We start from the raw sequence: 14,725 nt of genomic DNA, 5'->3' as shown, positions 1-14,725 counted from the left end.
TTGTTTGCACAACTATATTATAAAAACATTTTAACATTAACGTTGTTGATCCTTAATTTTCATAGTTTCATTTTAAAAACAACTGACATTTGTTGTTTAAAAATTATACTTGAGGACATTTTTTTAAAAAAATATTTTTTAAAAACGATATTATCCAAACATATATTTTAAGTTTTTTTTTATAAAATATTAAAAACATTTTTAAAACACATGTCAAGAACCTAGATTTTAGAAATTGGGTGTTACTTTCTATCATTATGTTTATTTTATGACATGTTATTGGTCGTTTAAATTTAAGTCATCGGCATACCCCGATTATAAATTGTTGAAATTAATGCATTTTAGGTTCTCATATTTTATGGGAAACCACGTGACCCAATAATTTATACGGTACGAAGTGAATCTTTCAATAGTCATGACGATTATTCAATTGAAAACAGATTGAAAATGCAGAAACTGACGCTGAAATTTAGCAAGACAAATTAAATTAAAACAAGTAAAACTTCTTCCTAATAAAAATCATATCATGAACAAACAAATGCGTCTACTCTGGCGTTACTATTCAAAGATATTCAAATGCCATATTTCATATTACACAGAGAAATGGAAGAAAACCTGACTAGAAAAGAGGCAAAAAAACAGAAGACAAAAATATTACACATCTATTGAAAAAAGAAGGAAAACACTGCTACGGCACGAAAAAATTGTGCAAAAGAATATGAAAACCTCACGACCTCCAAGATCTATAACTTCAATGCAAAGCCGAGTCCATACAGATTCACCATCTTCCCCGCGAGCTCTAGCAACACGTTCTTGCTGCCCTTCTTGCATTTTCAGGATATAGGGGCAGTTGCGCCGTATGAACTTTGTTCATTACATAATATAGTTTCTACTATTGACCAAGCCAATGTCTTAGTTAAGCAAACCAGCAAGAAGATCCCCAGGATCTGACATAGCAGTTGTGGGTGAACTAACTGGTTGAGTTTGAGGAGGCATAGGTGTGGAAGGAATGGGTATGTGGACCAACTGTTCTTTAATGAACTCCTTCAACCTAAGAAGGGTTCGAGATCATTTATCATATATAATTTAATGCGTAATTCAAATGCCGTAGACTTGGAGATTAAAGACATACTCGGATGTTAGCACAGGATCACCAGAAGCAATTGTCATCCGCAACTGAGATCGATCTGCTGGATCTGTCTCTATTCTCATCTAAACAATAAAAACCAAATCAGATTCAAAATTAGGTGTAGGAGTTATTTACACGTAAACTTTTAAGTCATTTAATCGAATGCAGATAAATTCATAACCCAATTCTTGAAAGACTTTAGTACGGCTGCAGTGAAGCATGTTACAATGAGAATTTTACCCAGCAGAATCTACTAGCATGTCATGTGCATACAAGTCATTTGAACGATTTATTGAACAAATTATATTAAATATGTCCGTAAAACCAAAGGCTGATTCCAGCTTTCTTCATCCAATATTCATTATGCAGTTACTGTAGCGACATAAGACAAGGCTAGAAAACAAAAAATTCAAAACAGACAAGCTTACCAAACATAGCATGGCTCGTGTGCTTTCAGAGTAGAAAGTTGTGCTAGCAACCAAATTATTTGCGTTCGGATCCTGATCGGTGATATCACAGGAAGTCAAAATAATCAGAGAATCAACACAAAGGTCATACCGCCATAATAATTTCCCAACTGTTGTATCAGGCGGGAAGTAAAAAGGACAAAGCACTTACCAGCCCAGGGCAAACCATCACCCGCAGACTGTTAAATAAGTTTGTCATTTCTGCCAGTGGCATCGGCCTTACACCTCTCACCTGGAAAGCTCAAGAAAATGAGTGCAGTGTTTTATGTCTGAGTTGAGTAGGCATAGGAGTTTGAAGATAAAATTCACCAAGCACATACAACTTCTTGCAGCTTCAATGGAGGCCCCGAGAGTGATCTCCATTGTGGGAAAAACTCTTCAGCAGAAAGTTGGATTGGTTGAAGAAATTTGTTCAATAGAGCGGGAAGTCGAAGTTTTACATTGACCTGCTGGTGGAGACACCCACATGTAAAGTTTACAAACAAAAACAAGTTAGAATGTAAGAGAGCATTTTACACAGGTGTGTGTGGCTGTACACATCAATATCCTCAGTAATAGTTACAAAATTTTCAAGCAATACCACATGGGTTCCAAATTTGTACGAGAAGTCCAGAACAGCCAGATCTCTGCTTGGCCGAAGGTTGATAACTTCGACAGGGCATTGAACCTAGAAACCAAGAGACTTTGTTTTAATCATACAATAATGCGGAAAACAGGATTTGATGAGAAAATGAAATCTTTAGTAATCCAACCTGTGCCCTTGGAGGAATAGTCTCGGGAACTAATGAAAGTTCAATCTGTAAATGCGAAGGGGGCAGAATCATAGCTTGAACTGAAAGGAGAGGGGCAATGTTTTTATTTCCCAAGTAGAGAAGAAATCGCCCTTGATGTGCTCGCCACTCAGCTTTTATGCCAATCTGGAATCATATCAGAAAAGTTGACATTCAACCACTGGGAAACAATCATCACCAGCTAAGCTAAAACCAATTGGTGATACATAGGAAGTCGATCATTCACAAATAAAAATTGGAAACAACAAATGAAAAGACAGTGTACCTGAATATAAGGGTCCTCGTACAATACACCACTATCCTTCACTATCAAAGCATGAAACCGTTCGGCAATATCACCAATTGGCTGCACGCATAATGTAGTTGAGTGAAGAAAATAATAATAGAATTCATTTAGAATGAAGTGTTGCAGCATTACCTCCAACTAATTAAGAACTTCACAAATTTTCTCTAAACAAAGATTTTAAATACTACAGAATTGCAAGGCAAAAAGAATTTAAATACCACAATCAATCTTTGATCCTGCTTATGTTTGAAATATAAAGAATTGGGCCCGCCAGACCCAATCGCTCTATTTCACTGCTGACCACCAAGAATGCGCACATACAAATGCAAGGAGACTCGAAAACACAGTCACCAAGGATAGTTTGATTTTCCCTTGCTGTTTTATTTGTATGTGCATATTCAGGTTAGTCTTCTATCTGTCATTTTACGCTGATCTCCATGTATATAGATTATCCTACCAAAAAAATTCTGAAAGCTATCATGTGGTAAATCCCCAAAAGAGATTGTATGGCGTACATATACCATAAAATGGATGTTATATTGGACAAGAATGTTAGCATTCTATCTGATAAAATGTGGGTGGTTCTAATATATTAAGTGGAAAGTTAACTAAATTTTAGTCCCTTTGTGACTGTCAGAAGCAAATAACATAATAAATAATAAGCCAAATCATTATAATATATCACCAATTAAGAGGGTGTATGGGGGATAAACTGTTAAAATTTGTTTGGTAAATTTTTTTCAAACTTATAAGTTGTCAAAATAAGCTATTTGGTTTTTGAAAAAGTAACGTTGACCTTACTCTTTTTTTTAAAATGTCTTATTTTGACATTTTATCTCTTCAAAATATCCTTGCATATTTTCATAAATTCCCTCCATATCATCCGCCCATTAAATATTAAATATTAATTTAAAAAAAATCCAAATAACATAAATTTTTCTAGTTAAAATAAAAATAGTTTTATTTTTTTTAATATAGGTTAATTCTAAAACTATTTTCATATATGCATGACTTGTTACATTATCTTTATAACATACTTTTTTTGGTAATTTTGAGAATAAAAAAATCTTATAATACTAAATATATCAACATATTTAAGTTGTTTAAAATAAGTTCCTTTAACAGCTTATTTTTAAAACATGTCCTGACACCTTATAGGCTCCTAAGACAGCTTTTAAGCTCTAGGAGATTATAAGCCATTTTTAATCAACTTAGCCAAACACACCCTCCCTCTAAGGCGCACGGATCCTGAAACTCGGTTGAGTGATTAAAGATGGTTGATTTGATTCTCGAACAATCAAAATTTCATAAAGATGCATTTATCTACATAGAACTAGCCAATCAAAGAAGCCTAAGTAAGCATGTGGAAGCACCCACATAAATTTGTGACATTAAATTTCTGGATGTTTACAACAGGTCAATCGGATAATATGCTGGTTTCTAGATTTATGTCTAAGATAAAGACAGATTAGGAAAAATCATCATACTTGTGACTCCCAGATCCCAAGATATTACCACCATTAGGGTAACCTGGGTATACATGTCTAAAAGTAGTATGAAGAAAGTGATACCTGGACATTGTTTGCAAGTTCTTCAACAGGTTCAATAGCTAAAGCATCAGCTCTTATACCACTTTGCAAGTCAGATGCCACACTTGGCTCAGGCTGGTGCGTGGTAACAGAAGGGCCTTCAATAGCTAGTGGCCCTAGAAGGTCACCAAGGAGATCAGGAGAAGCTGTACTGGGTGGTTGAGAATCAATTACCGTCAGAATGCCATTTTCACGTGTGACTTCTTGTTCAGAGGTGTTATCATCCTGTTGACATAGATGATTTTTGTTCCATACATGAATATGGCCAGATCATCAAATCCTCAAATCTGTAGCATGGTTTGCCACTAGCAAGAAAAGGATATCTTACCGTGATACTCATGCTAGGCACCTTCACAATACCAAGCTGGCCCACAGGTTGTGGGCCGTTCGCAGGAAGTTGATCAGTCACTACCAATGCATTAGAAGCCTGCTGTTGTGTCCGCAATTTAATTGCACTTTGCTCGGCAGTATCAGCCTCAGAATCTTCAGCTTTTTTTATCAATGAAGACTAGAATCAAATACTTACAGAGTCAGAATAGCAGCTGAAAGAATCATGCTTATATTCAAATCAAAATAAAGGTCCTCAGCCAGCACAAAGTATAAGCTAAACAGATTTTAACTCCATATGGAATCTCATCTTGGTACCTGCCGCTCAGGGAACTTAGGCATTTCAGCAAGTATGTCCATTAGAGCTGCACCTTTCCTACTCAATGCATGGTATTCAACTGCCCTTTGCTGTATTTCAGAATCAATGCAACCTTCATACCTTAAAACAAACCATTGTCAATCTCATGTAAGTACCCAAACATGTATTATTAATAGCCAATTAACACAACAAATTGCTTCTTGTGATTACTTGCTAAAAATCGCCCAAATTTGACTCTGCAGTTCCTTATCTGGTGGTTGGGAGTGCATCAGAATTTTTGCATATGTGGAAAGAAGAATAGGAATTGTTGAAGTCCTGGTTGAATTAGATACAGTTAAACATGGTAGAAGGAAAATATAAATCACAACAGAAGTTGAACAGATGCACTTACGAAACGGTAGGAAGCTTCTCATTTATGATGATAAAGATTTCTTTCGGGCTACACCCTGGGCGTCTGGCAAGAAGATGGCCGTATTCTCCAAGGATGTATGCGCTCACCTTTTTTTGACAAAAAAAAAAATTACGAAACATTTTATTTTAATGTTCCAATAAATACAAAACATCAACATATTTTAATAGTACAGAACAGAGGACTAATCTGCCATTACTATCATATGGTGGAGCAGTTCATATCAGATGTACCAGGTATTTCAATAAATAACATTTTTCTTCCGTCGGTAAGCATACAAGTAAAATTTAAGTTCAATTCTAGCCCCAGAATATATGATGATATGATGCATATCAGTTACACTTTTTCACCGCGATAAAAATTGGATAATACTAAAACCATAGGTGATGTAACACACCTTCACCATCGTCTCGTGGATAGCGGGCTTATCGAGATAACTTCTAGCTTTCAATGCTGCATAAGGCTGACAAGATTACAAATGAAATACATGAGCAGAACAGAAAATGTCATTTAACAGAAACAAAAACTCTATGCAGCAACATAAGTGACAAGAACGAGGAAATTACCTGTAGGTCCTCGTTGTTAGTCACAAACTGCACTACACGAAACCAAATGTCATCACTGACAAAATCCCCTGCCTTGTCAATCAACTGAAGAATCACATCAACATACCTGGAAAACGCGAGGGAGAGACATATAAATGTTCTTATATCAAGCCTGTTACAGACTGTCATATAAACAGTTAAATATATGACAGTCTAAATACCTATTCGATCTTCATAATGACACATATAGCTTATTCTACAAATTGATGGAAAGAGACTAAAACTGATCCTAAATTCAGTCTAATCTACTAGAAATCAACAACGGAACTCGACCTTCAAATACTTCAGTCAACATGAGAGTTGAAGGGTTAACCCTTCCACCATTGTTTCTAACCCCTTAACCACCACAGTAGGCTCACATATCTCATTTGGACAGGCTCCGAATTTGATGTTCAGCATTAGTGAACCAAGTAATAGAATGAACCTCTCATAATTATTTAAGCCTTGGTAGAAGTGAACTAATATCTAATCTAACATATGAACCTTTCATAATTATAAGACCCAGATGACCCACAAATCTATTGCATTTTGTGGATCTTTGCTATTCGCCTGTAAAATTATTCCTCTGCTCTAACAAAAGATATATAAAAAAACAGCCCTCCGAGTTCCGCAAATTTGACTTTGAAACAGCACAGTTAATGCATCTAATACAGTCCTTTTTATCAGAAAATATATTCCAATTAAATCTGATATTGTACCAAAAAATTAGGATTACCTAAAAAGATATGGATAATACCTCATCATGATTCATGACAGACGACCACCATATTTTTTAAGATAATACTCAATGATGGTATCAAGGACATCCCATTAGCATTAGTTACGTATTTTAAGTATGTCAAAGACTTGGCCTATTTTATCTACTTTAGGTCAATCTCATACCACGACAAATCAGGTGCAAACTTCTCAGCCAGAATAGCAGCTTTAAGTGACAGTTCTTCACGCATTGCAAAGTCTGCTGTGCTAAGATACTGAAACCAGATGAAAATCAGCCTATTATTCCATCTTGGTCAGTTAAAGTAACCAACAAATATAATTAAACGCCACCCATGTAAATATGCACCTGTAATAATTCTTCAACTATGTCCTTTGCATTAGAGACATCACACATGCCATATAACAAATCCAGTGCACGTCTCCTAATACTGTAGAAATAATCATTCATCAGAAACCCTCAGCGTAAACATCAACTGAGACAAACCAACTCTTTTTTAAAAAAAAGTAACAAGGAAACAGACACACTCTAAGAAAATAAATGTTGACATCATCGTATAATCAGATGATGCCTTTTGTTTCAATTGAAATTTGTAAAAGGAAAATGAAAGACATGGATCTTAAAGTGAAAAGACACAGCACCCAACTATTCATAACCTTGATACAAAAACTGTCATGCTTGGTAGATAATGAACTCTCGTAAAAAACATAAAACAATTTAGGCGACCTGATATCAGGATCCTTCAGGGAAGTGATGATCTGGGCTTGATGTCTTTTTATGATCTCCTGTACTTCTGTGACCATCAACATCCTGGTCATATTTTCCTGCACCACAGGAATATTCTTATCTATGCAGAAACACAATAATCACCCCACAACAGCTACGCACGCCAATGTAATCAAGAACACAATTACTTGTAAATTTCACGAGGTAAGAAATCTAGGAATGGATATAGTAATGCTGAAAACACGATATAGGTTAAAAAAATTGATGAATAGATATAGAACGCTGAAACCATGATACAAATAATAAAATCGAGGAGTAAATATAGCAATGTTGACACCATGATCGAAATAATGAATCAAGATATTGAAAAAAGAAACAAAAAGGCAATCATAACATAGTGCATTTCATAACAAACTAACAACTCACCAAACCAAGATATCTTATATTAGGTTCCCGAACAGCAATGAATTTACCGAGCAATGCAATACACTGAGACATCATTTCCTTTTCTGCATCAAGATGCATGACCTACAGTCAAGAAGTCGACACGAGAACTGTTATCTGCTGGTCAAATTCACCACCACGCCCACAAAAATGCACATAGAGAGAGAGAGTGCGAGAAGAGGAGGAAATCCCTCTCCCCTCTTACAATAAACCAACCATTTCCACCTTACGCAGAGACGTCTCCTTTAAAGGATATGCATTACGTGAGCAAAGACAAAACACTTGAATAGCACTTTAGGTGAAAAATCATAAAGGAAGCTTCACAACAAAATCACAGGCATTCATTACTAAATTAAGGCATACTTCCTCATTTAACATCTCAGCACCAGCTAATAACAAGTTCTTTAACAGTTTTAGTCATGAATACATACATTCGCGTAAAAATCACATTAACTCTGCTCTTATATGGAACAACTACCAAACTGACAAGAAATAGAAAAAATCCCTAAGTTCAACCACAATGCAACAATTTAAGCACACAACAATCAAATGAAATTGTGAAACAAAACTTACAAGAGCAAGGGCTTCAAAAAGAACAGCATGTGATGCATTATTCTTGTTCACATTTTTCACAACATCAGTTCCCATTAATATCCTTTGTAACACCTGATCACACAAAATGAGTTAATTAAGGAGATGATAGATCAAAATACAAGAGCACATTCAGCACACTTATATAAAAATGGCATCATAATTCTTTTAGAACTTAAATAAAATGGTTATCACAAACATAAAAAGACCAACTTAAACCTCAAACAATGATCTTCTAGTGTTTGGATCTTCAATGGTTGGAAAATATTGAAGAGCCCTCATTGTCTTAACCTGCAGTGCCAGATGTTAAAAGCATCAAGAGATGGTTGGATACTAGAGTGTAAATCAAGAAAAGGGTTCTTTTATGAGCTGCTACTTTAAGATTAAAACTTCAGTGGACACGAGTTTATTTCAACTGACAAACAAAGGAAGACAAACCAAGAAAAAATAATCACTATGCCTCCACTTTTGGCTCAAATCTGTGCAAACGTGCTCAAGGTAGCTTAAAAACTATTGACAATCATATCCTGAGCATAAAAAACTATTATCAGGGCTATCACCACTACTAAAATGCATGAAATTTATCGATTGCAAGTTGACTAATTAGGGACCAGTAAACCATGCAAAGACCCTTAATGGGCTCATCTTTCATCAAACTGTGTTGCGCTCAATACAAACATTTTGGAAAGTAAAGCTCAAGCCTGAAGAATATTGACCATGCGCGGAATTTTCTTTTCTTTTTTGGCATAAGGTCTACATCAGAAATCACCAATGAGAGACCAGTCATTATGATCGGATGGTAGCTGCCATCATTATCGGACACAAACAAAAGCTTGGTCTCTCTTTCATCTGCTCTATCAGCATGCCATGCAGGCTACACAGTCCAAAGAATATATAACATTTTTTGCCAGTCTGCACATCCCAAAGCCAATGCTAGCTTGCATTGTCCTGCTCTTTGGTCAACCCAGCAGCACTATCTTTCCCCTTATCTCCCCGTTCCGATTTATTGCTTATAAAGAGATGGATGGTTGTCAACACTATTATAAAAAAAAAAAAAAAGCAAAGTGGGTTTCAATTTTCATCTGTTCTTTCCAACTTGCCTTTGTGCTCTAGAGACACCGTCACATTCACAGCAAATCTCCCCATATCCCACAGTCAATGTTAGATAGCACTGTCCTACTTTTTTGGTCAACAGAAACCCTACACTTCTCTCTTCAAATCCTGCTAATGCAACATCCAAATTTGACAACATCACAAAGTTCTCAAATCTCAAGTAAAATCACTGGCCACTTGTTGCATTGTCAATCTAAAGTCCCCCAAAGTAGTACTTCTTCAGATGAGCCTGGATAAGAGTTCAAATTTTAACTAACCAGTTTACACTTTCATATCTTATGTTTAATGAAACCAAAGCTAATTCTATACGTCAATCATATTCCTCAGGCAGCTTAAGGCATTTAATTTGAGGCTTTGGAGATAGCAATCAATTCTGGTTGATTAATTCACTGCACGAGCTCAAAAATTTCTTTAGTAAAATCAGGTCAGGAAGCAATTTTAAAAGACATCCAGGTAATATGACAAAAGGTTACAGACTTACATCATTTAAAAGAAATAGAATTTAGATTAATATCACCTCTGGTCAAGAAACGGAGATCAAGATAAGCACAAACCTGAATCCAGGGAGATGGAATACCATAGTATGTGTATTCTTGGGGAACATCTTGGTTCCTGATAAGCCTTTCCAGTATTCTGACACATTTGGGAAGAGAACTCCAATATGCATCATGGTTATTTGCAACTAAAGCAACTAGAAGACTCATGGAAGAAGTCAAGACACCCAGATCCCGTTCATCTAACAGTTGTGCCATTCGATCCGCCCTGCAATGAAGAAGGCAGTTGATAATAGCTTTGCCGGGCATTCAGCAGACAAACACAAAATTAGTGGCATATATTTATTTTACCAGCCATCAACATTCACAACATCAGGATTTTTTCTGTAGAGACGCAGTAGGCATAACGCTGCCTTCTTCCTCACTAGTGGTCTGACACTACTAGAAATCTGGAGCAAGATAAAAGTTCAGCATCATTGAATAGCTGCATCAACATGGATCCTTCAAATTGGTATTCACTTACGAGTAATTTTTGAACATCAGGAGCTAGGGATTCAGCAAATTCTCTCCCACCAATATTTCCAACCTGAACAAAATGACAGGATTGGACACAGTAAAGGGGAAAAAAATCATATTCAAAGAACATGGTACACAGAGAGAGAAGAGGAGATCTTGGCATACCAATGTTAAAGCTAGACACTGAAAAGTCTCATTACGACCGATAATATCATTCCGAACTGTATTAATTGCTAGTCTCAAAAAATCATGATTCTCATTGAGAAGGCATGATGTGACTATATATCCAACCTGAAAAATACGAGTCCATATAAATTCAATGAACAAGTGATAAAAACATATAGCTGATCCTAAACCATGAAGAAAGATATGATTATAGGTAATCTCATATATCACTGTAAGGCAACTTTTGGCCAAAGTAATGATATAAACGAAAAGAGACATAATTTATTCTCTGTTTATTCCAAAATCTCCAAATGAAATAGATATAGAAATGTTGATGTAAACTCTTCCAGATATAAAACACATTAATGCTCTTGAGAATATTCAGATACTCTTTATAATGACCATCAAACATATCCCTTGAATTTCATCTTTTTCTATTGACACTTGACAGCATACCTTCGTATTCCAGAAAGAGCAAGGAAACTAATTGCATTACATTCTAAACACATCAACAAAGTTATCCTTCCAGATGAGTTAATGTATTTTACAATAAAACGTGCATATATTGGTATATGGTGACAATAATAGTTGGTTTTATCAGGGTATTCCAGTGTTAAACCTGTAGGTTTAGTAATTCATTCAAATTTCACTAATCACAGTGATAAAACCAACAACTTCATTCCCTTTGGCTTTTCCACAAAATATTAAGTCAATCATTACTATTTCAAGATATAAACTAAAAACAAAACGTAACCGACCTTTTCCAGTAGTACTTCATTACTAAACACAACTATGATTTATTTTTTAAAAAAAAAAAAACACACACACACACACACACACACACACAAAACTATTATTATATCCCATTTGAAACTGGATGCATGAACTATTTTTAAAAAAAAAAAAAACACACACACACACACACACAACTATTATTATATCCCATTTGAAACTGGATGTATGAACTATGACTAAGAAGTTCATGTAATATTCGGCATGGAATAATGGATAACGGATTGTGTTCAAACAACAGTTAACATATAAAACAGTAGGCCTATGTTAACAGAAATGCAGTTGACCAAACGGTCAAGTGGTAAAACCTTATTATAATAGGCAATTACTCATACATCATCCTTTTACAAAATAAATACTTGAAAATCGGTCTTGATAACAACAATATACAGACCCACTTTTCATTTATCAATTGATTTGGCTACTTACAAAGTCAAAGCACTAATACTAACAGTCAAGAGATGCAGGTTAACTATGATAATACAAAAGATTATAGCAAATAATACCTGCTTTTCAGGATACTTCGGAGCAGATATTAAAGAAACCGCTTCCATGTGACCAAAATCAACATCATACCCGAGCATATATATGTAAAGCATTTTCCAGACATATTTCTTCTTCTCGTAATGAGTTAGACCCTGCTGAGCGAACACATATGAATTAAGTAACAGGGCTATCAAAATTTGTAATCGTGAAAATAAATGTAGGGACCTTCATTTATCCATTTGACATTTCTTTTTAGTGAACAGATGAGCATCAAGATCCAAGATTACAGTTGACGAGCACAACACATGCAAATCTTAAATTCCTATTAAACATTCACATATTCTCCAATCAATGACCTTGTGTCAACGCCTGCCTCTCTCATTCATTTCCTTTTGTTCTTACATCAGTATATTGAAATCAAGCCAAATGTGTAACCCGTGATCGATTTAACAGGCAAATGAAGATTCAGCTGTAATAAGTTAGATCAATGAGGAGAAAGGTTTCAATGAAATGAAGCCGACTGGCAGTCAGTCTACCTCCACCACACATCCTAGCCATGAAGTGAAGATGATCTATCTGAACACACAAATTCCTTCTCAAGCTATGATTGATAATCCTAACCATTCCAATTTCTTCACCAAAGGATTACCAATTTTAAGTATCAGAACTCCATTAAGCCATGAATATTATAGTAAATGAAAATTCAAACAAAATCATTTCCCCGGTGTATTTAATTCTCTGACGGGCCGACAGTAACCAACAAATAATTAACTTGATAAATTCAATATATCCAGCTCATCAAACCAATTTACACGCACTGGAGCTATTTCCAACTGTTAATCTACATCCTAAAACCCTAGATTAAAAAGAAGAAGAAGAAGAAGAAGAAGAAGTCCAGCCATTTCTCCCGATGAGATCAATCCGAGTTCCCGCAATGTAAAATTACAAATCGATTATACTATCCCAAAATTGCATCTCGAGTCCAGTTTCAAAACTGAGGCTTGCATGCCATCCCAGTGCTCCCACATTCAAAAAATCAATCAAACACTGCGAGCACATTAACATGGCTAAGAGAACAAAATTTAATGCATTAATAGAGAAAGACTTGCCTTTTCATTCTTAAAACGTGTGCGCAAGTTGCCCAGCTCTTTATCAACACGAAGCCGCTCCTGCTCTTTATTCTGGCAATTCCGAATATCACTGATGAAGACGGACAATCCTCTCATCCCCGAAAGCGCCATCTCAGATCCAGCAAACCACCAGATCCAATGGCAAATATCACAGATCTCGATCAAATTCAAGATACAACAAATTTGCAATTAATTTTGGGGAGTGATTTGGTCTAGAGAGAGAGAGAGAGAGATTGGAAATGCCGTCGGACAGTGGACGGAAGGAGGCTGACGCCTTTTTATTTTTTTTATTATTATTACAGTGTTATTCAAAAATTTTGTATCAAAAAATATCAAAAATAAAATTAAGGATGAAATTCACAAACGAAAACTTTTCTCGCGCATAGATCAATTTTATAAAATAAAATTTTTATTTCGTTTATGAAAAAAAAAAATTTATACTATAATTTTTATTTTTCGTTGTAGCACATTGACTCGAATGTACTCTTAATTAATAATAATAATAATAATTTATCTACTATATATCATTGTTGCATAATTAAATTATCACATGTAAACTATATTATTTTATTTTTGTCAAAAAAAATCACGGCTTTAATTTATGATATATTGAATATCATGTAAACTATTTATAATAAGTCTCCTGTAATATAATATTACAAATCATATATATAATGAAAAGAAATACTATTAATATAAAAAATATTTTTTTTATAAGTAAAATTAAATAATAGATTCGTCAAACAAAATTGACCTAAAGACTATCTCAAAAAATGTTGTGCATGTTTACTGTTTTCAAACTCTAAAAATGAGTTATTATGAATTTTTTTCTTAATAAATTTGTGAAAAAAATTCGTAGTCACTTATATTTAGATATTGCAAACATATAATATTCAAATTCCATCTATCATGTTTTTAATGTATACAAATATTTTAAATTTGTTATCTATTCTGTATATCTTAATTATTAAGTAAATTTGAGTTCTTATACTAACAATTTTTTAATTGATTATTATTTGATAAAAATTATTTACAATCATGATTATAATCTAATTATATAATTTAATTGATAATTTATTTTCTAAAATAACTTACATTTCTAAATATTTCAATACCGTCTTTATTTATATTTTTCAATTAAATCATGTATTTTTTATCTATATTTTAAATTATTTATAAATTATATTGTTTCCAATAAAAAATACAAAAAAATCATTAATTTAAAATTATATATATATATTATTATATTATTTAAATATGACAAACTATTCCACAATGCACATGCCATCTAGATTTTTACTTATCGTAAAAAATAAATCTATTTCGGATGCATACTTGTTTATCTATCGATAATATATACATATCATCAATGACTATAAATCAAAATATAGAATCCGTTTGGATTTCATAAACTTTTTAAAAAAAATGCTTTTTAAGCTCTAATTTTGAGCTTTTGAAAAAAACTCTAAATTTGATTTAAAAAAATATTTTTTAAGCACTTAAATGACCATCCAAACACCTTATAAACTAAAAAAATCAATTTTTTTTTTTAAAAAAATTTTTGGTCTGGCTTTTGATATCAAACGAGTCCATAATATCCCGACTCCCGAGTTGGCCCAAAATATTGACTG

The 14,725-nt window shown here is 34.1% G+C and overlaps 1 protein-coding gene across 2 annotated transcripts; it reads right to left on the bottom strand.

Moving 5' to 3' along the window:
- Nucleotides 1–483: 483 nt before the first annotated feature.
- On the bottom strand, nucleotides 484–13,377 carry LOC140879979 (AP-2 complex subunit alpha-1-like). 2 transcript variants are annotated; one of them, XM_073283983.1, is made up of 27 exons: nucleotides 13,074–13,377; nucleotides 11,985–12,116; nucleotides 10,687–10,812; nucleotides 10,529–10,591; nucleotides 10,357–10,454; nucleotides 10,066–10,273; nucleotides 8,618–8,689; nucleotides 8,381–8,473; nucleotides 7,790–7,891; nucleotides 7,364–7,461; nucleotides 6,986–7,067; nucleotides 6,805–6,893; nucleotides 5,884–5,989; nucleotides 5,715–5,780; nucleotides 5,300–5,406; nucleotides 5,119–5,223; nucleotides 4,908–5,028; nucleotides 4,591–4,770; nucleotides 4,245–4,487; nucleotides 2,653–2,733; nucleotides 2,349–2,513; nucleotides 2,177–2,263; nucleotides 1,917–2,045; nucleotides 1,748–1,828; nucleotides 1,558–1,629; nucleotides 1,133–1,212; nucleotides 484–1,051 (listed from the first exon to the last, which is right to left on the bottom strand). In XM_073283983.1, the coding sequence occupies exons 1-27, from the start codon at nucleotides 13,203–13,205 to the stop codon at nucleotides 913–915; spliced, it is 3,057 nt and encodes a 1,018-aa protein (XP_073140084.1). In that variant the 5' UTR covers nucleotides 13,206–13,377; the 3' UTR covers nucleotides 484–912. The 2 variants fall into 2 exon arrangements, with proteins under 2 accessions (XP_073140084.1, XP_073140085.1); XM_073283984.1 differs by having other exon boundaries at nucleotides 1,917–2,042.
- Nucleotides 13,378–14,725: the final 1,348 nt, after the last annotated feature.

This window comes from Henckelia pumila, chromosome 2 (assembly GCF_033568475.1).
Source record: "Henckelia pumila isolate YLH828 chromosome 2, ASM3356847v2, whole genome shotgun sequence".
Classification (NCBI taxonomy): Eukaryota; Viridiplantae; Streptophyta; class Magnoliopsida; order Lamiales; family Gesneriaceae; genus Henckelia; species Henckelia pumila.
The sequence above is the reverse complement of the archived record's forward strand: the minus strand, read 5'-3'. Positions and strand labels throughout refer to the sequence as shown.